Source organism: Pyxicephalus adspersus, chromosome 9, assembly GCF_032062135.1.
Source record: "Pyxicephalus adspersus chromosome 9, UCB_Pads_2.0, whole genome shotgun sequence".
Lineage (NCBI taxonomy): Eukaryota > Metazoa > Chordata > Amphibia > Anura > Pyxicephalidae > Pyxicephalus > Pyxicephalus adspersus.
This window is the reverse complement of record NC_092866.1, coordinates 11,276,813-11,300,667: the sequence shown is the minus strand read 5'-3', so window position 1 is coordinate 11,300,667 and position 23,855 is coordinate 11,276,813. Positions and strand designations below refer to the sequence as shown.

At 38.4% G+C, this 23,855-nt stretch overlaps 1 protein-coding gene across 1 annotated transcript in view; it reads right to left on the bottom strand.

Annotated features, from left to right (window-relative positions):
- Window positions 1–23,855, bottom strand: part of PKD1L3 (polycystin 1 like 3, transient receptor potential channel interacting) — a 30,079-nt gene that overhangs the window by 1,264 nt on the left and 4,960 nt on the right. Inside the window, exons 6-27 of the mRNA XM_072422714.1 lie at window positions 23,085–23,212; window positions 21,512–21,626; window positions 21,115–21,243; window positions 20,073–20,289; window positions 19,452–19,645; window positions 18,342–18,572; window positions 17,787–17,888; window positions 17,088–17,263; window positions 15,598–15,744; window positions 14,722–14,912; window positions 13,462–13,664; window positions 13,110–13,293; window positions 11,652–11,844; window positions 11,334–11,556; window positions 10,864–10,963; window positions 8,432–8,575; window positions 7,483–7,665; window positions 6,516–6,798; window positions 4,263–4,396; window positions 3,217–3,344; window positions 1,741–1,901; window positions 793–1,003 (exon numbers count right to left, since the gene is read on the bottom strand). Of these exons, the coding sequence (XP_072278815.1) occupies window positions 793–1,003; window positions 1,741–1,901; window positions 3,217–3,344; window positions 4,263–4,396; window positions 6,516–6,798; window positions 7,483–7,665; window positions 8,432–8,575; window positions 10,864–10,963; window positions 11,334–11,556; window positions 11,652–11,844; window positions 13,110–13,293; window positions 13,462–13,664; window positions 14,722–14,912; window positions 15,598–15,744; window positions 17,088–17,263; window positions 17,787–17,888; window positions 18,342–18,572; window positions 19,452–19,645; window positions 20,073–20,289; window positions 21,115–21,243; window positions 21,512–21,626; window positions 23,085–23,212 (3,777 nt within the window). The remainder of the gene's footprint in view (window positions 1–792; window positions 1,004–1,740; window positions 1,902–3,216; window positions 3,345–4,262; window positions 4,397–6,515; window positions 6,799–7,482; window positions 7,666–8,431; window positions 8,576–10,863; window positions 10,964–11,333; window positions 11,557–11,651; window positions 11,845–13,109; window positions 13,294–13,461; window positions 13,665–14,721; window positions 14,913–15,597; window positions 15,745–17,087; window positions 17,264–17,786; window positions 17,889–18,341; window positions 18,573–19,451; window positions 19,646–20,072; window positions 20,290–21,114; window positions 21,244–21,511; window positions 21,627–23,084; window positions 23,213–23,855) is intronic.

Here is a 23,855-nt window from a genome sequence, read left to right as displayed (position 1 = left end):
CAACCATTTTTTTTTTGTTGTCATTTATTTTTAAATGTCATCAGCCTAGATGTATAGTAGCTGTAACATTATAGTGCCACTGAGATCTATGTTTATCAAGATGTTAACTATTCAACATTGAAGGACAACATTGAGGCTAAATACTGGAAGACCTTCAGAAAGTGAGGAGTCAGCCATGGGTCCGTGGACAAAGGGGGAGTCAGTGTTTCCTGGCCAGAACACAGACTTAGCTGGCAATGGGGCCCGAGTTTGTTTTAGGCCTGAGCAAACAAGAACGCTCACCATTCCATGGTAGAGACAGGATCCCACAGTGGTGCTCATATTTCGGGTGAAGAATGACGCCACTCTAATTGGAGTGGGAAGCTATGGCAAGGTTTAGGTCTTAAAAGATGATAGCGGTGGAAGTGTATAGGAGTTGATCAGATGTCCCTGCGTAAATATCTTGTTATTTGATATTCAATAAACTCCTAGGCTATTATTATTAATAAACAGGATTGATAAAGCGCCAACATATTACGCAGTGCTGTACAATAAATAGGAGTTTCAAATGACAGACAAATACAGAGGGTGACACAGAAGGAGGAGGAGAGGACCCTGCCCCGAAGAGATTACAATGGACTGAGTCTGTGTGTTTATTGCAGAAATTCGGTGGCATTGGTACTACATATACTATTAGGAAGTGGACAAGGGATGGTTTCATTTGTATTGCTCAGGTATATATAAGGTACTATTCCTGTCTCTGCTTAAGAAAAAAAGTGGCCCTTTGGATATTATAAATATCAATCTACTCACAGAGATGCCATAAGCTACCAATAGGATAGCAATTGTAAAAAGAAATCCACTGATTTCCTTCCAGGCTTTCTGAAGGGTCATCGTAATCAAATGCAGGTTGGAGTTTAGGTTAAAAAGGCGCCACAGCTTAATGGTCATAAGAGCAACAAGAAAGGCAACTCCATAACCATGTGCAGTGTCTATCATTGCCGTCTCATAGAAGCTTATAAACCTGTAGGGGAGAAAAAAACGTAATTATTGTACAGCTGTAATTCATTACTACCCACAATTTTTTATTGATTGCTCACAGTATCTTAGGGGCCATTCATACTTCTTTATTCCTATGTATTATGCTTACACATGTATTGTGTAAAAGCATTACAGTTATTTTGAATGAGCTGCCAACATACAGGAAATGAATAAACCAGAATGTGTGTTGTGCAGAGCTGCAACGTGTGCCAGAGCTGAAAATACCTTAACGCTTTACGGGGCCATTTAAGGTGCTTATGCATTGCGTTGTGCAAGTGTAAAAGTGTCTTTCAACCCTGGAGGTGTTGGAAACAATTGCCATTTTAAAATTTACCTTTTCGTACAGTAAATAATAGTATAATGGCACAAATACCATGCATGGTGAAAGGGTACATCAAATTACTAAGTGACTAACATGGACAACAGCTGTGAATTTCACTATAAGAAAACAATTTCAAAGGTGTAATAGACCAAAGGGGAACAAACTTTATGTATTTCATGTTAACAAAAACTATTTACTGCTTCACTTATTCCTAGAGATTATTCTCTTGCAATTATATTAGTGGAACTGAACTACCTAAAATTTTACAGACAGCTCTAACATTCTAGTCTGTTCAACATGAATCTGATAAGAGTATTTCACTCCTGGCCTTTTATTATTATCTTTGGTAAAGAGAGAGATCTCCTGAGAGATCTGCACCAGGAAAGAAACGACCTTACCTTGTGCGATCAACTTTGAATCGATTTACATCGCGTTTTCTAAGAACCACCCGCTTGCCATATAGAGCAGTGTTGACACAACTTATAATAATAATGCCCATGTCCAGTAAATTCTTTGTCTGACGGAAATAGGACCATTTCTGATCTTTGAGACGTAAAACCTACAAATTAAAACTTTGTATTAAGGAGTGTCAAAATCTGCATATTGTACACAGACAATAAAGAGAATTTGTAAAAATGTAACAATGAAATTTGAAAATTACAGTCACATGCCTAAAATAAAGATAGGAATTCCTGTGGGTAAAGCTTTGGGAATCAGCTCTATACATACCATTGTGCCGCATAGGGGGCCATGGTGAGAGATGTAGAGTAAAAGGAGGATGAGAGGAGAGATGAAGGGGTCAGAAGGAGTGAGAGAGAGAGGGAAAAGGGACAAAGTGAAAGAAAAGGAGAGAGGGAGAAAAAAAAGGGTAGAGGAGAGGGCGGGGAGCAAGGGTGTCGTTGTAAAAAACAAGAGGGGGCAGGGTACTATCCATGGTGAGCGTGCATGCACATCGTTGTTTTCTTTTTTCAAACATTCTCGCCCCAATACACCCCCTGTCAATGTGTCATTCAAAGGGGAAGATACCAGAACATGCCCACTCTCCCATTGCAGGTCTAAGCCCACGATAGGAGAATGGGCAGGTTATGTTCAGAGATGTGTGCCCCCCAGCAGGGTCCTTCTCCTGACCCCGCGGGGGGGGGGGGGGGGACGCACTGGCCAGAGCCACAGACCAACAACAAAATTTTTGGAAAATACGAGTGAGCATTCCGGAGGGCACGGCGTTCCCACCTGTGCCCACCCCACTACACCCCTTGGGGGGGAGCAGGGGAGAGAGAGGGAGTTAAAGAGGAGAGAAAGGGGGAGGGAGAGAGAGAAGGAGAATGGAGAAAGAAATAGGGAGGGTCGAGAGAGAGAGAGAGAGGGAGAGAGAGGGAGAGAGAGAGAAATAAATGAGAGGAAGAAGTATATGGAGAGAGGAGAGAGAATTGGGAGAAAGAGAGGGGGAGAAATAAACAGAGACAGGGGAAAGAGAGGGAGAGGAGGGCAAACAGAGAAATGGAGAGGGGAGAGAGGGGTGGGGAAAAGACAAAAAATGGAGAGGGAGCTGAAAAAGAGATAAAGAGGGAGAATAGAGAGGAAAAAAAGTGAAAGAGAGAGAGAGAGAGAGACACAGGTAAGAAAAGGGAAAGAGGAGGAGGAGGAAACAGAGTTAGGGATGAAGGAGGAAAGAAAGAAGGAGAGGAAGTGGGTAAAAAGAGAGAGAGAAGGCAAAGAGTGAGGAATTCATCTCACTGGTAATTCATCTCTGATAATATTCTGATTTTTATTTGAATTAGCAAGAAGTCAGTGATTCACAAAGAGAATTATTAGCCCACTTTTGTGAAGGTATTTTGGCATATCAGCATTCTGAATTATTATTGTGCCCAACTTACCTGAATTATAATAGCGTAAAGTACAATGATGAGAAAAAGAATATCGCAAACAATTTGCAAATTCAGTATCTTCTCAGTGGTTGGGTAAAGGCGCATGATCTGCAGGTCTGTGGATGGTAATAAACCTCCTGTGAAGGAGTCAAGCGGTGAATTTAGCTATAATGCACCAACTGTACACATAACACATAATGTATTGGATATGTTCTACCTGTCAAAGAATTTGATGTTCTGATGCAGCATTTTTCATTCAGGCAGCCCTGCTAGTTCCTGACTTCTACAGCAGAAACATTACACCATAATCCAAAGCACCCCCATATCCTACGTATTGGTCAGTAAAGGAGCAGCTGCACACTCATAATGTTTTCCCTCTGCTAGATATGATCTTTCCACGCTGTCACTGTTTATCTGATCTATATAAGGAATATAGTACTGTTATTCTCCTGGTCTAGCATGGTGATTAAACAACAAATTAATACAGTCTGCTTGGCTGACATTTCTCTCCTCTTACTCTTGCAAATCTTGGCGCTGCTATGGAAGGGACTACAAAGCAGTACTTAAAGCCCTATTTAAAGTATAAAGTACATTCTTTAAGTTCATACATAACCGTATGATGATGATGTCACATGCAAGGCTACAAGTCTTTTCTAGAGCTGCACCAACTCTCTGGAATGGTCTTCCTCGTCCCATTCCACTTTCTGTTTCTTTAAAAGAGCCCTTAAAACCCATCTTTTCAAACTCCCCTACCTGTCTTCTTCTGTCTCCTAAAACCTTCACTACTTACCCACCATTCCATTTCCCTCCTCCTTTTGTAATCCCCCTCCTCTTAGATTGTAAGCTCTTCAGGGCAGGGTCCTCTCCTTCTGTGTCACTGTCTGTATCTGTCTGTCATTTGCAACCCCTATTTAATGTACAGTGCTGCGTAATATGTTGGCGCTATACAACTACTGTTTATTAATATTGTTATTAATAATAATAATAATAATAACTGTCTGGGGTTTGGCAGTAATTATAAGTGAAGGCTATTAGTTGTTACTCAAAATTATTACCAATCATAGTAGTCTCCAGGATAAAGGTTGCAAGACAAAAGAGGTTGATGTTGGCATTGTACACATTGAATTCCACAAAAACAACTTTTGTCAAGCTGTCTATCCACCTGCTCTGTTCCATCTGGTTAAGAATACTGTAGAAATAAAACAGAGAAGCAATATTTAGTTTCCTTTTGATGTCATTAGGGTACAAAACCATATAGCGAGCTGATTTATTTTACACTTCTGTATTTGTTGGGCCCTCCATAGCCGTTGGCCTGAATATAGCGTGCACAGTTTGTTCTGTGCCACACTTTAAATTTACATGGTTCACCAGAGAAAAACTTACAAGCCACCAGTCACTTTATTATGTAGACCTTACTGGTACTGGGTTGGTACATTTTTTTGCCTGTACTGCTGTAATTCTTTGGGGCATAGATTGAACAAAGTTCCAGAAACATTCCCCAGGGATTACAGTATACATTGACATCATAGCTTGCTGCAGTTGTTGCAAACTTCTCAGCTGCACATCATGATGTGAATCTCCCATTCCACCACATCACAAAGTTGCTCTATTGGTTCGGGATCTGGTGACTATGGGAGCCATTTGCATTCAGTAAACTCATTGTCATGTTCACGAAACCACTCTGAGTTCTGTGACATGGTGCATTATTTCTTGTGTGGCAAGAAAATATCTCCCATACCATTACACCAGCATCAGCATGAACCATTGATGAAAGGCAGGATGGATCCATGCTTTAATGTTGTTTACCCCAAATCCTGACCCTACCATACCAGGTGACATTTCTTCAATATTCTCTCTAGGTTAGCCCATGAAAATTTTATCCTCAGGTCCCTGATCTTAGCTGACAGGAGTGGCACCCAGTGTGGTCTACTGCTTTCGCCCATCTACCTCAACGTTGGATGTGTTTTTTGTTCATACCACATTGCAAATATACTTATGTATCCAATATGCTTATACGCAGCCAGCAATACAACCTTTTATAAAAAGTCCCCTGAAGAAGCCCTCAGAGGCCAAATGTGTCGGGACACAAATTGTTTAAATGCTCTAATACAGTGTTTTTCAACTGCTGTTCCGCGGCACACTAGTGTGCCTTGAGAGATCTTCGGGTGTACCGTGGGAAATTATCCAATTTCAGTTAATTGGTCCCAAAATGATTTATTTACTGCAAAAAATTTGTCTTCATTTGTCTATACCAGCGGTGTATAGTGATAGGCAGAACCAAAAAAAACTCTTCCACTAGATGGCAGCAGGTAGCTAATTTACGTGTCTGACTTTTTGGTGGTGTTCTGTGGGATTTTTCTAATTGTAAAATATGTGCCGCGACTATGAAAGGTTGGGAAACACTGGTCTAATACATTCAGGGATGTTATGTCTAGGTCAAAAGGAACCCCTGTGCCTTACAGCACAGTGGGGCTGACCTCAATTATGTTTGTATGTAAAACACTATGAATTTTGTGCCATGCATATTCCTGAAATCAGGAATGAATTTGTACACTATTTTCAATACACTGCCACGATAAGCAAATTCCCATAGCTTTTCTTCTTCCTTTTTGTATGCAATTCATATTTTCTCTTACCTCAAACTAGTTTGGTCTTTCTCCTCTGACCTTTGGCATCAACAAAGCATTTTCACTGAACAATTTCCTAGAGATGGTTGTGTATGAAAATTCCTTCAGATCAGCAGTTTGTAATATAATCAGACCGGCCTGCCTGGCACCAACAACCATGCCACCACATTTATTTAAACCATCTTTATTCATCATTCTGATGCTCGGTTTGACAATGTCCACATGCCTACATGTTTTAAGTTACTGCCATGTGATTGGCTTGTTAACAAGCAGTTAAACTGATCTACATAATAAATTGGCTGGTGGATGCAGGTATCACTTAGTTCTGAGTCAACTTTCCTATATATTGTGAATATTCCAACAGTGTGATCTCCTTAACACAATTCATGTTCACCTGGGAGTTTATGGTGTTAGGTTCAGGCTCCTTCTGTTACAGTTTGCATTATTTAAATTTATATTTATTAGAGAGTGTGGGAGCTCTTCAAACCAACCACAGCAGATCTGGGAATTAAGTGCTTGGTTCTAAAAAAAACGAGCCCCACAAAAAAAAACTGTTGTGGTTGTACTCCCCAGACCAAACACTAAACTATCAGCTTTGTGTGCACTGACCCTTTTAGGTGGGAAGACCACCCTACCTTTCATCATTGTTTTAGGTGTATTGAGCACATATCCATTTCATACCTGCCTGCAGATGTACTGTTAGGTCCTAGCTCTGAAATGAAGCCACCTCCAGAGTAATACCCTAGTTGTGCCCACATAGGATACCCTTCAAGTTCCTCCTCTGTGTTGTATGCCCACATGTCCTTTGGAGTATCATTGCTGCGGAGAGTGCTCCACCCAGGGCCGTAACTGCTGATATCTTCTGCATTATAGAGCTTTGCTACTCCACCACTGCCAGGGATCCTCCTTAGTTGCCGAATTCGGGGGCTGCCCACAAGAAAGCAATTCCCATCTGTAATGAAGCCTGGAGAAATGCAACAGAGCATGAAAATGGTCAAAAATGTAATTGGAGGAATAAGATGTCATTTTTATTTCCCGAATGTCCACACATTAATCTGCATGATTTAAAAACCATTTTACTATATGGTGATGTTTTCCATTCCTGGTTATATATTATTATTAATTGATAATAAATGTAGAGGGTGGCCACTACACTTACTGTATATACTTAGGACTCAATTTATAAAACAGGGAATCAGACATTCCCTCAAACTTTCAGGTCCATGTGCTCAATGTCAGTAAATGATTCCCACCAAGGGATGTTTGAGGGATTCCCTTTTTAAAAAATAGAACCCTTACACTCTGCTTCCTACTTTGTTACAAATTTGTAGTGCTTTGCTCACAATGTAAATCATTAAATCTGCCAAATGAAATGTAGTTTCCCTTTAAGTTTAAGATTTGACAATGCTTAATTTGGCTTTTCAAGTTTTTGACAGATTTCTGCTCTATAACACGCTTATTTTAAGATGGTGAGCTACTGTAAATGTTAATTGTATTTCTCACTTTAATGTCTGATCTGGAGCCTCCTATGCACCTTCTATCGTCTGCCTAATTTTTTATCCCAAGTACCATCTAGCTTAATAAACCTGGGACTTGCTGCAACATTGCACCCCCATTGTTCCCCCAATAGGTCACACGATACACCCACCTGGGTACTGCCCATAGAGGTTGGGCAGCAGCGTGTTTCTTGACCAGCTGTAAAAGGCCGGTATGGTTCCAATAGTGTTATAGGACACAGTAAAGCTTTTATTAATTGCTGAGTATAGATTGAAATCGCTTCCTTTGTCGGAATAGGCTGTAACCATAGTGGTGATGAGAAAAATCATGTGAACTGTGGATATATAAAAAGGAACATAGAAAGAAACTGAACTGAATTGAAAAACAAATCATATTAAATCACATGCATCATTGGAATTCATGCATTTGTGAATGCGGTTTCAAGTATTCATTACAACTTGTTTCATAATATGTGTTTTTTTTTTTAATTTATTTTAGGCCCATTTACCTAAATGACAGACATACAGCTTGCCCCAATGTATTTGCTAGAACTTCTTCCTTAAACACAACTTCCTATCTATGGCTTTTCCTTGGGTATATCATCCTAAAGAAGAAAATACGTTTTTTCGCGAAACGCGTCAATAGTTTCTAGAGATCCGATCAACAATTGATGGTGCCTATGATGATATTGATGGCTTTTATTTGTGTGTTTTTGGATCTTTTTTATTTAAAAACATAAAGGTTGTTGACTTTTTTAGGTTGTTTAATTGAATGTAACAGAAAGGTGCTAATAAAATTGCTTGAAGCCTTAAAAGTCCTATTTTCTCATTTTCATGTTTATATGTTACTTCTTTGGGGATGTGGCATCCGTATATATTTAAGTGGCCTTCAGAAATTATATATTGTTCATGATTAGCTATTTTCCTTGGATAAACGCTTTCTCCCCATGTATTTGCCTGAACTTCTTTACACATAACCACCTATCTATGGCAGCAACATTACCTTTTTTATTTCTAAAAAACATTTCCAGTTTATAACTATGCAAAACACACTATAAAAATATGAAATTTTTAATCAGGAAGAAATAATTTGATTCATACCAACAATTTCATGAATTAAGCTATAAAGCTTCCGCTCCATCACTCTCTGTTTCTTAAGGCTGGTTGTATTCTTGTTGATTGGAGCACAATAAACCTGGTTGGTTGGATCTCTACACCCTGACAGCTCCCAGTCTGGGCGAGTTGCTGCAAAAAATATCAGTGAAATAAATACTTACAACTTCTAACACATAAAAGAGACTGTGAGCTGAAGGTGTACTTTAAATGATGTAAGCATGTGGACATGTGCACAGTATGCATGACCACATTACTATATTCATGGCTAATAATTATCCAAGTATGTGAAATACATAAAAAGAATCAAACAAAATACACAGAAAATACTCCTAACGTAAACAAAAGACACTAAGACTATGCACACGTCAGATGATTCTCGTCCAATAATTGCCTCAGGGCTGATATCGGAGAGTCTGGCATGTGTACAGTGCTTATCCGACATTGTTCATAGATCATTCTGGCGGATCCACGAGCAACAAACTACCGTAATGGAAGTGATGGGGAGAGAGCACAGCGGGGAGCCTCTCCTTCATTCTCCACCTAACGCTTTTTGTACTGCACTCGTTCAGTCTTTTGTTCTTGGAAAGGTTCATGAAAGATCCTTTCCAACCACAAATATTAAACACATGTTGGTAGCCCAAGGCTTTTTTCAGACTGACAGTGAGGTTGTAGTGTGGTTACCTTCCTTGCACCCTATGAACCAGCGCAGCGGTGTGGATAGCTGAGGAGCTGGCAAGCCACATGGGAACCTCTGTCCTCATCATCTGTCTGAACATAGCCTAAGCAACTCAAGGGCTTTAAAAACAACTTATCCTACTCAAACCCTCTAATTTCCATTTTCTAAATGACTCCAATAATTCATAAAATAAAATAGTAAATGTGCGGATTTAGGCATTATGGGCTGTAGTAGTAGCAGTAATATTTGTGAAAGTTGTTTTAGTATTTCTCTACTACCACAATTTAGTATTAGGGTGCTTTGAGCAGTAGTGGTGGATATTGTAATAAAAGTGGAATTACAGACAGTAGTCATGGTAGTGGTAGTAATGTTATATCAGTGGTAACTGAGGTGGAATAGTATTTTTAGTAATGATAGTAATGGTGTTTTTTGTACTAGAACCAGTGTTGTTGATATGGTGGTGCCAGTGGTATTTCCTAATACTAGTGAATGTGACAATACTGTTATTGATAAAAACAGTATTAGCTGTAGTGAAGATATTATGATGGTAATACATGCATTGCTTGTATTAGTAACTCTGCATTTGTAATACAGTGATACCTCAGCTAACGAAGATAATTCCTTCCTGAATCACACTTGTTAGCCAAAATCTTTGTTAGCCGAAATGAAGTGAAAATTTAGCTCAACACAGCTGCAGTTTTATTTTCTGGGCGTCCACTAAAGCATTCATTAGCCGAGTCCATCTTCATTAGCCGAGTCCATCTTCATTAGCCGAGTCCATCTTCATTAGCCGGAGCCGAAACACATCTGAAAAAATCTTCAATAGCTGAAAAATTTGTTAGCAGGGCCACTTGTTAGCTGAGGTATCACTATAGTAATATTGGCAGCAGGAATGGCAGTGGGGTTGGTAGTAGTGGTGGTGATAACAACATCACTAGTGATGATGATTGTATTATTATTTTGAATAAACAGGATTTACTTTTATTTACTGCTAAACCCCAGACAGTTAGCTGAATAGGACAAGGAAGACCATTCCAGAGAGTCAGGACAGCTCTAGATAAGTATTGGCGCCATGCGTGTGATGAGGTTATGAGTGAGGAAGTCATTAGTAGTTCATTGGAGGAGCAAAGAGAGCGGCTGGGGAGTACTTTTTTCACCAGGTCAGAAAGGTAAGTGGGACAAGAACTGTGCAGGGATTTGAGGGCAAAGCACAGGAGATTAATTTGTTTCTAAAGTGAAATGGAAGCCAACAAAGAGAGGCAGCAGAAGAGGAGTGGTGGGAAGGATGGATGAGTCTGGTTGCAGCATTCATAATAGATTGTAGAGGAGAGGGTTGGGTTAGTGGAATACCAGAGAGGAGGATGTTACAGTAGTCCAGACAAGAGATGATGAGTACAAGGAGTTTGGTGGTCTCTAGGGACAGGTAGGGGCGGATTTTGGAGATGTTGTCTAGGTGAAAGTGACTGGACCTGGAAATGTTCTGGCAATTGAGGGTAAATGACAGGGAAGAATCAAATTAATTATTGATAATAATTATGGAAATAAGCATTGGGATAGTGACAAGAAAAAATAGTGATGGTGGTAGTGGCAGTACTAGCGGTGTAGTAGTGTTAGTAATGATACATAATAAAGTGTACAAACATATACAAAGCACCCAGCAGCTCATTGACTTTGCTATGTATGGGTTTCTATATATAAATGTATGGTTGTAGATTAAACACATAACCAAATCTTTACAAACCTAAGAGACTGAGAATCCCATACAGCTGCTGCTCTTCTGCTGCATCTTCAATGTTGATTCTTCTCAGCACACGAAACATGAAGATTGTTTGTGCAAAGACCTTCATGAAGAATAACAGGACATGATGTAACAGTAAAGGCACAATTTACAGAAAAGAGATGAAACAATCCTGCTTTGTAATTTGTCTTTAAGATTATATTCAGATATTGTTATACTTTAATAGAAAAAGGTTTAATGGTTCCCTTGTTTTTTATAGCTCTCTATAAATTTATGTTCCATTACAAAGCCAAAAAAGAGCCTTCTTCTGATAAAAATGGCAACAATTAGAAATATGGTGGATCTAGAACTTTGCCCCGGTCAGAACTATAGAGTGTATCGACATACACTGATATAATATTAGACATTGTATTTAGCCTAACTTTTTAAAATCACTTTAGACCCCACATTTTATTTAAAAACTCATAGTATACCTTAAGTGGAGGGATAACAAAAACACTCTGAAACAGTGAAAGCAGTATAGAGACGAGCCAGCTGGTGGCCTTGTCCTTGGTCATGTCCAAGCTGATGAGCACCATGTAGTAACCTGAAAAAGCACTTATGGCAAACAGGAAGAACCAGCACAAAAAAGTGAAACATTTTGGCATACGGCAGCATCGCTTTTGAGCCACGGTGACTGGAAAACTGTTGGTCAAACTAGAAAAGGGGAAAACACAAGTAACCAAAAGGGATAAAAAATAATAATGGTAAAGTAAGAATAAGAGTATCCCCCTCTAACCATTGCTTGGTACCTGCTAGGTAGTGGCGCTCCTGACACATTTTGAGATTTCAGAAGTTCTTTTAGATCAAACAAGATATTAGAGGCCTGTATGTAATCTATAGGCCTAGAAACATAAGTTAGGTCTACGGAGGCAACCTGATATTGAAGCTTTTCCAGAATTTTATAGACGTAACGAAGAAAATGACAATGCTGGGCCGTAATCACTAAAAGAGAAGCGTAAAAAAGGTATTTATTATAATTACAATCTGTTCAATTTTCAGACGAGTTTAAACTGTTAGATCTCTGAAAGTATGGGCAATAGAAAGCATTTGATGCCATATTGTTGCTAATATGGGGAAGTAAAGAAACTTAACAAGGGGTTAACAGTATGTACTTGAAATAGAGATGGAGAATTCCATCTTTGGAACATTGTTTAGAGCTACATTGACCTCACATTTAATTATTTGTAATATGAGGTCAAGGTAGCCCTAACTTTTCTGAAACACACTTATGAGAAAAGAATTGATATAAGCAGGCTTGTGGATAAACCATTCAAAACGATGATTATAATGTGTTACTGCTCAAAGTAGTTCTCTTCATCAGGAAGAGAGGAATAAATAGATGGCTCTGGTTAAGGAAATACTGTATCACACATCATCTATGGCAGCCTTTCTTAATGTTTTTACCATTAAGAAACCTTTAAAAAGATTTGATCTTGGGAACGCCTATTTATACTATTTTTTTGAGGTAATCGTGGAAAAAAGGCTCCTAATGTGGCAACCATTGAAAGGAATCCCTACAGTTATGGCAAGAATTCTACACCTAAAAACATCTACGGAGTGGTGTTACCCCCAGAACTTTGCAGGCATCATCAAATATCAATCAGCCACAGTTTGAAGAACCTCTAGCAACCTCTAGAGCACACTTTCAACCTATATAACATGTAGGACCCTTGAAGTAACTTACCAGGCTCAATTGCTATAATTACTATATTCACAGCTCACAATACAGTGATAGCCTTTGGGAAGAATGCCTCCTACATTGCTGGCCATTGGGATGTCACTCTTACAGATAGCCAAAAAGATGATTGTAGTGACCTAAACTGACCTGAAAGGCTCAAGGAACCCCAACCAAACTCTGGAGGAATCTAGGGTTGAACAAGTTCCTGGTTGGGAAACACTGCTCTAGAGGTACCCTGGTTGAAATCTGGGTTGAGATCTGATCCTTACTGCTCTAAGGGTTGTTGGTATGCTCAGTTACTCAAGTTTCCCAGCTGATCTTACTGATCTTACAGATAACAGAGAACATCAAGCAAATGATTAAACCCAACTTTATACTTCACTGAAAAAAAAGTTCCTCTATTAAACAAAAAAATATTTCCCTAAATATTTTTTAACCTTTTGTCTGCTACAAAACATTAGCTTTACAATGCTCAGATTTAGAACTTTCAAATGCTGTAAGATGGGCATGATAAGAGTGTAATACCCACCAGTCACACGCCGGATGTTGTCATGGCTCACTCCTTGCACACAGACATAGTTCTGGATCAAAATAGAAATGGTCTTTAAATATTCAATAAATGAATCACCATTTGGGGTTGGCAAGTCCTCTGGGTTATCCCCAAAAACTTGGATGATGTATTTTTGCAGAAAATCTACAATATTCTTTAAGTCCTGCATAAAGGGGGAGAAAAAATCAGTGCATAGTTCAAGTGAGATTATTTAGCCAATATGTAGAATTGCTTAGACAACAGGCTGTTTTTAATAATAAAGGCTATCACATAAACCACAAGCATCACAACTATCCTATTATACCCCATTTCCATCATTGTGTATCCTTACCCTAAGCAGTTGTTGTGCCACAGCTTCACTGACCGGTGGCTTTGCAGCCAAGGACACCCGCAGTTTGTTTATAGTTGGGTTCACCTGGTTCACCTGCACCTGTATCAGCTGGAACATCTGCACAATCAGGAGATTCACCGGCACCAGTATAGCTGAGGTCTGGACGCTGATCCTAATTTGAGTTAAAGTTATGAGGAAGTTCCCTGTATTAGGAGAGGAAAAGAAAATACCAATATATAAGAGCTAGCCTATATGTATGTATCAAATGAAGTGTAGGTGTAGCCATAACTTTTGATGAGGAAATAGTAGGAAAGTATTAAAATCCAATCAGATTATTTTTGCCATCTGTGTACCACTTTAGAAATTTCACTTCCTGTACCATAATTTACAACACATTAGTTACTAGTCTTTCCTCTGATTATTCTAAATTTCTCCCAACCCCAATCATGCATCCTCGATTTTAACTTAAAGGATTTTTTTTTTTGTGAGAAACCCTTTTCAACTAATATACTATAACATTCTCTACAAATCCTGTGAAGAAGCCTGTAGGCAAAACGCGTTGGGGAAACGAGGCGTTAGACTTTCCTGTACTTACCTATCGGAGATTCCTCTGTAAAGACATTAGGCATTACTTCCCATGAAGTTTAAAATGCTAGTGACCAATCTATAATGTTTATGTTGTTATAAAACTGGTGATTGTTAATTTAATTCTTTTCAAACTTATTACTAAAATATATTTTGATTTTGATGATAAACTTTTCTTCTATTATCCTGTACCAGAAACACAACAGAAAATTAATGGAAATTAGTTAATGGAGAATAATGTTACCTAGGGTCATAGTGTTTTTCATTATTGACTGTACTGTTATTTATATAATATGTAAAAAGGACATGTTTCTATATTTCTGTTGTTTATTATGTATTTTGTTCATGCTTTTTCTTTAAAACACACTTGACACTGTAGAATGGAACCCAAGTGGACAAGTTTTGTGATGTCATGACATGATGTCATGTTTAAGAAAATTAGTGTGAAGTAAAAGCTCACTTTAATTTTCTTTGTTTTAAAAGTTTATAAACAATGTATTATACCAGTGCTACTCTGTTTGAGGCTGACACCCATGGCGTAATTAAACTATACCAACCAATCAGAAAAGTTGCCAGGGTATTGTCCTAACTTCTTAGAGCTTTGTCCATTGCACTTTTTATTTTTTACAATATTAAAAAGTAAATCTGCTGCTGAGAGGTTGAATACACATGTACCTGTCTCTGAGTCTTCATCTTCATAATCATTCCAGAACATGATATTAATGACCAGACTGCAGAACAGAAGGCACATACAGCAGCAGATCCGCTGCACGCGGGTAAATGGGCTCCAAGCACAGCGAGTCCACACAGAAAACCACAAGTGATCTTTAAGAAACTTCTCCACGGTGCCTGAGAAGAGAAGATACCTGGGAACATGGCATGACATGAAATCATAATGATTAGATTATAAAAAGATACAGGAATAAATCATGAATCAATGAGTTCTTATGTACATTCTGTAGCTCTTCCAAGAACTATTCTATTCTGGGGTATAAATATTTCAGTTAACATTATGGTCAGGGATATGTGTTTTCCTTAGTATTGGCTAGGTTATTACAGTATTTTGCAACTGTCAACCAATAGACTAACAGCCCAGAACACAATTATAGGGAAAATTGCTACAATACACAGAAATAAGTCAGCTGCACAGAAGGCTGTGGTTAGCTTTTCAAGAATCTGCTGATATGGAACCTGTTCACCATAAGCTCCTATTCCTTTTTAAAGGAAATGCAAATATATTGCAGAATATAAAATAATAGTAAAGAATGATACAACCTAATAATCAAACAAATACCATCTAGCGAAATGGCTTCTGGACCAACATCTACAATACTTGTACAACTGAAATAGGTACCACTCTCTAATCATCTCACCCACCTCTTCGGATAGTATGAACTCTATTGGGGATTCACAGACTGGTGGCAAAAATATATTAAAAACTTGACCAAGTCTCCTAACATCACATAGAAGAACAAACCCAAGGGATAGTCCAGTACTTAAGGAACAGACCTAAATTATCTTTGTTATCCTTTACCCTTATACCGGCCTCACCTCAAAGACATCAAGTTGGCTTTAGAGGCCGATGGAAAGATCCGGTCCAGCTGACAATCAGCCAAATCTGAGGCTAACCAGGAATCACACAGGAAATACCACGTTTTCTGGGCAGTAAGATCCGTTACAGTGACACGATGAACATACCTGTTACGGAAAGCATAGGGATAGTGAAATATCTAATCTGCCATGCCAAAAAGTAAAACATTAAGAGATCCAAATATATATAAAACAATCTAAACAGAAAAGATGGAGTGCTGCTGAACAGATCTCTAAGGTATAAAGTGGTAATGCACAACAACACAACAAGAAATAATGAATATAATTATTAAAGGACTGGGCAAAATATCAATCTTTAATGGGCAGCTGAATAAATATTGGACCTGTTGCTTGGAAATATTTGGCATGGTAATTGGACAATGGCAATATACTTTTATGCAAACTTTATACAGTGTGACGAATATTGTATGATTGGCTTATCATTACCTTTTTTATTTATTATGTGCAGGGCTAAAATTTAAAATGTTATAATAAAAAGATAATATAACTCATTTTACTCTAATGTATATTTACTTACTTGTGGCTATCATCAGCTAAATTGTATCACTAAGATACCATTACAAGATAAAAAAAGTCTATCAAAGCATGGCTGCCCTGTATAAATCAGTGGTCACCAACCTTTCGGACCTCGCGGACCACCAACACCACGGAATCCGGACTGCGCATGCGCAGGGAGCAGTGTGTCACTCAAAGGGGAAGAAACTTCCCCAGTGTGATGTCATGATGCCAGAACTGGCCCAGTCTCCTATCACAGGCTCAGACCTGCTTGCTAAATTCTGGGGGGGGGGCAATAGCGCAGGGCTGTGGATGCAACAAAAGTTGTGTCCACAGCCCTGCGCTATTGTCTGACCACAATGGGAGAGTGGGCAGGTTGTGTCAATACGGGGGACAGAGCCACAGACCACCAAAATGTTCTCGTCGGTTGGTGAGTGTTGGTCCGATTCACTTCTCTGAACCCCAAATAAAACCCTGAGACAAGGAGGTGTAGGAAAATGTTGGTGCAAGTTGGGGACACTTGTGACCCGTCTGTCAAAATTTGCGGAACAGCATTTGTTGCCAGGGATTGCCAGGACTGAATGAACATCACCCTGGCCAATCATTATAACCAAAGAGTGGGATGCAGAAGAAAAGAAGGGAAAAGATGGCGGCACCCACAACAGAACAGGTACAAATGGGTATCCCTGGGGTTTAGTTCTACTTTAAGAAGCCACAGATGGAATCAAAAACAAAAGACCTCTAAAAGGAAAGCAGGAGACCTTTCAAGGGTTCTTCCATGATAAAATGGTCGAGAAAGGCTGATCATGTGTACACAGCTTTTATTTTACTGCATGGACTTTGCCTAAACATATATATCTAATAATAGGTCAGCTTTAATATAAGTCTGTTTATTAATAATTATACCACCATCCTATATACAGATATGTACTTACCAGGAGGGACTGCTGCCAGAATTGCTGTGCCACAACCTCAGACTGTGTATCTCTCCCAGGGGTCGGGTTTTTAAAAGGAAGACATCTACTGCCCCCCTACGGAATATCTCCTTCCCAGAATCTGCCATAAGATGTGGGTCACTTTGTCCTTCTGATCCATATAGAGTTAGAATCACCTAACAGGATATGTAAGAAATAATACATTATTATTTGTAAACAGGAGTTATAATGGGAACAGAAAAGAACTTCAAGAACAAAAACATTGCAGTATTAAGCATTTGTTTTAAAGGTTTACAGTAATATTGACAACAGTAAATTTGGTGACAATGCTTTTTTTATTATAAATGTTCAATAATCCAATCAAATTTCTAGCAGAATGACTAGAATTTTTCAAACACTTTCAATCAATTTTCTTCAGTTTTAATAGAAATAGAAGCAATCAGACAGTTTGGAAAACTTTCTACATTTTTAGATAGTATGCATTGAAGCAGCAGTATATGAAGTATGTAGTGAATAGGCTTATCTCCCGCTCAACCAAATGTCTCCATACATATTAACAACACACACATTTCCAGGTACAAATGATCTTTATTCAAGCAAAAAGTCACTTCCCATCACATCAGGAAGTATGAGATTGTTGTAAAAGGCAGATGCACAAAAATTGCCCAACATGCAGTCAGATATGTACATGTTACATACCTGAGATGTGGTTCCAGATCCCTTGCGATGACCAGTACATATCTTTATCATATATCGGCAGTGAAAAGCAGGATCATTATCTGTAAGAATAGCTACCCTAACCTGTAAGAGTCAAAAAAAGGTAAAGTTAATATAAACTATTCAAAATCCAGCAACTTTTTCAAAATATAATTATTTAAATATGTAAAGGTGCCATGCCAAATATATAAAAGTACTATACCAAATATGTAAAGACACCATACTAAATACGGAAAAGTACTATACCAAATATGTAAAGGTACAATGCCAAATATGTATAACTACTATGCCAAATATATAAAGGTGCCATGCCAAATATGCGAAAGTGTCATGCCAAATATGTAAAGGTACCATGCCAAATATGTAAAAGTATCATGCCAATTATGTGAAAGTACCATGCTGAATATGTGAAAGTACAGTGCCAAACATATAAAGGTACCATTAGGTGGTTGTTACACTACAATTTGTGCTTTATATGATTTTCATGACTTATCCTGCCTCTCTGTGTTCACTCCTTGTGCCCACCATTTCACTTACCTTCTTCAGGTCCTCTTGATCTTTCATCCGTGCCCATATCACCACAATTAGGAAAAATCCAACTAATGCGCCAAGCAAAGCCACGCCCACCGGGTTATTGGCAACATTGGCAAAGAGCTCTAGAGTGTCACTGAGATCCACCACGTGTGGCATTACCAGGAATGTGCTGGCAAAAAAGGTCAGGTGGTTGCACAGACAGTGAGTTTCGGAAGGGGTAGTTTGGGCACCAACCTGCAGACACAGAAGTATTTAATCATATCCAATGGATAATATAAAACAATTTTATCTCCTAAAGTATATATCCTTCCCAAACCAATATTTCAATTGTTTGCCAGGGACTACATTATGTTTTTCTGGGTAGCTAAGATGATGCCCTCACAGAGCTTGTTTCGTTTGATACACTCAAGATTGTTAAGGAATTTTAGTCTAGAAATGTCTGACACGGATCAAAACCTTGCTGCAGCATCTTACATCTGACAATAAATGTAGTCTCTGATAAGGAGACCTAAGTGCCATTTCAAACTGCAGCATTCTCCCGTTGGCTTGATCAAATTCCCAACAGCTCCAATTTAAATGAATGGGAGCGTTTGGGAAGCATTTTTTGCATGCAGTTGTGGTGGATCATGGTGCAGTTCCAGAAAGCAACAAGTTGCTTTTGGCTCCCCGGTAGAAACAACCCCACATGGGTGCAACTGCGTCCACATGTGTTACCTGTGGTGCAGTTTACTAAATAGGGTGGTTGGGAAGGGAAAATATAATGCCCACAATCAAGAAATTCATCTGAAAAAGTTAAATTCCTGGGAAAAGTTTTTAGCTGTTCAGCACATACAGCATATTCAAAGGCACTGCATTTATCAAAGTACTTGCTAAGAAAAGTTTATATCACCCTTTAGATACTAATGAGATTCAACCAGATGTTTTTAAATTTATAGACGTTGGAATACAGACAATAGTATTTTTAACAATTTTGAAATTTTTTTTTAATGACTATATTATATTGTTAATTTGTATACTGGAATCATTACCACTCTGGGGAGGATAAGAAGAATAGTTGAATCTTTACTCCAAGATTCTTTCTGCTTTTCTCAGTACATCTTATTTCTAACTTACGCGGCATCCATAATCATTCCATGCTCTCAGATAATCATCCCAGAAGACACACTGACTGGCGAAGAGGGTAATTGTAAAGTCCAAGGCTCTCCTCTGTGCCCACACACTCCCATTGCTCACCGTCACACTGATATAGTAGGCACCAGTGCCATTGACAAACATGTCCGGGGACAACACCAAGGTATATAACCCATCTGAAAAAAAAATACAGCTTTGTGATTAATTATTTTCCTATCCTGTACAAAGACATGAAGGATATATACCCCCTTTGTTACCCTAAAAAAAGATAATATAGAACTGGAAACAAAGCATCAAGAAGGAAATTATTTATGACTTGATATCAAGTAGAAGGAAAAAAAATACACTGTCACAATGCAATGGTTGAATGTTGGACCTTTTGTAACATCACTTCAAAGTTGTGTTGGGGCCACCAAGATTGGCCAACCCTCCACATGTACTTGCCATTAAGATTGAAGGCCTAAATAGATAAAAGAACGGGAGGCAAGAAGATGTAGGAAAGTGTTAAATGTCAAAACAAAAATTCAGTCAAGACTCAACATTCAACCATTAAGTTCTCTAATAACTTGCCCAGAAGTTATTACCCAGAAATAAGGTCCTCACCATACGGGAGGGAGAAGTTCTGCAGAAAGAAGCTGCTGTTGGGTTGTTCTTGGAACCCAAGGTACAGGGTGATTGGCACCGTGATGTTAGGCTGCACATTCAGCACCACAGTATGATTATCGGAGGTTATATTTACATTTAGCATTATGTTCTTATCTTTCGTCATTGTCATCTTTGACTCTGTGACCGGAGAGCTCTGATTCTTGACCAGTACAATCTAGAAATAAATCAATGTTACAAACAAGTAGACCACAATCCAGTGTCATTACTGGTAGTTATATTGATGTTTTTTTATGAAATGCATATTACAATGATCTAATCCCAAACTTTTACCGTACAATGGATTCCATCTGGGGAAATTTCGTAGAGGCCCACAAAATATTTAACTCTCTTTCCCCTATTAATTCACCAAATTGCTACATATCCTATTCTAAGAATATTGTCCCAATTTATTGTCCTTTCAATTTCTTTGTGTTTTTGACTGCTGTATTTGATGCACATATGGATTTTAGGCCTAAAATAGTTAGTATTAAAATAAAAATGAAATGAGGATCTATACTATACCAATACTCTTTGGGTGTATTCTTGTTTTCTGATTGAACCAATGAAGACCAGGAGCAGCAAAATTATGAAATCAAAATTATATTTGGACTTGACCTGTGGAGGAATTCTTCTTTAAGAGTCTAGGATATAGCTTTTGTTAGTGTCACTGTTTTTTTTTTTCATTTTGGTTCCTTGATCACCTTGACATCCACTGACACAGGTAGCTCAATCTCAGCCATGTAGAAACCATAACAATTAAAATGACCATCTCCTTATTCTTCTGAGCCTCTGGATAAGGGAAGCATGTCTCCAAAAATCATGGAAGGCCATGCTAGTGGTATCTCTACACTTGGATGTGTTGTGTGATGCTTTTGATGGTTTTACAAGCAGTGATTCTCATTTCATATCATTTTTTTACTGGTTTATGATTTCTTGCTGTCAAAAATGTTCCACCAGCTGTCATTGTAGCAAAATAATTCATCCTATTGTTTCAACCTACCTCTATTTCCTTTGTGAGGTTTGAAACCTCAATGGTACCCTCATCTACACCAAGCACAATGTTAACCACAGGCCCATCTATTTCCACAGGACTCAAGTGACTGAATGGATTAACGGATAGAGCTAACACCTGCCAATCAAAAGATAAATGACATGTTAGTGGAGCAGATATGGATATGAAACATCAAAAAAAGGTTTTATCTGGAAACAATGGAAGCAAAACGTTTGTTAAAAGGGGTGGTGATACACAATACATAAGTAATTGGGGCCTCAGTTCATTAGGAATTGGTGGTCTGACATTATATGGGGGTTTTGAATGTTAAGGATGTTATTTAGAATAAAAACCAAGGTACCAGCGTTCCTGTAGACACATACATTGGACTCACCATGACATTTACATCCTGGTATGCACCGGTTTTATCACTCAGGATAGAACAGACGGGGAAGGTAATTCTACAGAGGGCTGGTAAGTTGGTGTTGAATGATCCAGTTGTCAGGTCTGAAGTCTTTACTCTGAAAGTATCATATCCCAAAGAGAAGACAGAAGCGAAGTAAGGTGAATGCTTGCTTAGCTGTATGAATTTTACTATCAAACTATAAAACATTTGTTCAATTTTATTTAGCTTTGTTTAACTTTACATTTTACTTGCTTGGTTGTAAAAATATTGTTGAAAAATTTCCATCACTGCTTAGGGGGCAGATGGAGTCCTAGGGACTACTTTCCCTCCCTGGATTCATGGGGAGGGGAACTACTTCTTGACATGAAGGTAGAGGGACTACTGTATAATAAAGGGAAAATGGGGCTACTTTATATTATAGGGAAAAAGGGGGCTACTGTATATTAAAGAGAATGATGGACCACTGTATAACAAAGGAGAAAATGAGAACTATTGTATGGTTTATGAAGTAAGCGGACCACTGTATAACACCATGGTAAGGTTTTTGTATAGCACAGTTGGAAAGGAACTACTGTATAGCTTGGTGGAAAAAAAGAAACTTCTGAATAGCATAGGTGATATGTGTTGTTCCTAAGTAACTTGTCCCACAATTTCATGTGACTAGCAAGTGTTTGAGAACTGTGTAGGTTGAAATAAAATAGTACTGCATGAAACATATATGTCCACCCAGTCATGTCCATTGGCTGCCTTACCAAGTGTCAGTATTCATTCAGACATGAAGTCATTCATATGCAGGAAGATAACTTTCCTTGTGCTATATCTGGTATTTTAATAATCTTTGAACTTTGATAATGTTTTTAAACAGTCATGAAAACAAAAGAAAACTGTCAACCTTTAAAACCTTTCAAATCTATGGTTTTATGTATAAGCAGGTTCTAAAATGATTTCAATCTAACCTTAGGTGTAAAACAGATTTCACCTTGTTATCATTTATTTAATTTGCTGGGCCATCCTTTCTTGGCTGGCAACTGTCTTGAATATATTCCACATGTAAATAATTTTTCTGATTGTAGAATGATGGACTTTTTTGGCAGTTTTTGGAAATGGCCTTCCCCGATTGTTGGGCAGCAACAATTGCTTCTCTAAGGTCATTGCTGATATATTTCCTCTTTGGCATTGTGTTGACACACACCTGAATGCTCAAAACCAGCAAACTGCCAAAACTATAGCTTTTTTAGAGGTAGTCACACTTGTAGATGAGCAATTACTCACATGCATTTTTTTAGCAGCACCTAGAAGCTACATACCCTCCTAATTCCTATGTAATCTGTGTAAGTGGTAAGGAAACACTTCTGCATTTTGACAAATAAATATTTACACAGTGTAATATGTCATGTGTTATTGTTTATCTGGTCTTATGTCCTGAAAAACAAAAACCTTAGATTTGAAAGAGAGTGTACTTTTTTTTTACTATGGCTGTATATAACCACCTGTATGTACTATGGCATTATATTATTACTTCTTATAATTAATATTCTTTTGTTCATTTACAAGTGACTAGTAGCAATTTTACCTGGCTACTGTTATGCTGGACAGGTTGGAGGAGAGAGAATGGTTTTGGACAGAATAGTTGCCAATTGACAATATTGCATACTCTAGGTAATCCATGGAAGCGACAGATGAGTCTAAAATGTGAACCACCTAGAAAAAAAGAGAAATATAAAACTTTGAAAACACTTACTTCAAGGTCACTACTTGTGACCCCTACTTCAGCTTTAATTGGCTTAAAGTAGCTCAAACTCTAACTGGACAACACATGCAGTTTACAAAAGTATTGTGGAGCATAAACAATTTCAGATTTTTAAAAGTATTTCAGATTTATTAAAAAATACTATTCTAATTATTTTTTAGTTTAAGAGCAGCTTTAACCACTTTGATACTGTCTATGAATGGATGGGGCTGTCATTCAGACATTGATGAGCAAAGTTCAGTATAAACAGGAATGCATTCCAGCACTTTCTGTTAAAGCTTGATATCCATGCCTGCAATAATCAATGTATCTGAACAGTAGAATGTTAACAGGAGTGTTTCTCAACAAGGGTTTCATGGAACCTCAAGCCAACTCTGACCACATCTCATGTCTGCAGCTCGCCCTGACTTTGGCTTGTCCACAATCATGTCTTCTGTCTGCCACCTGCCCAGACCTCGGCCTGTCTTGTGTTGGCCCTGTCAGCAGATCCTGTGCTGAAGCCATCTGTTCATGTTAGCCTTTGGTGGAGAGAGCCTAATGGCTGGGACTGGGTGACATCTTGCAGTAATGCATTCTGGCAGCCACTATAGTTGC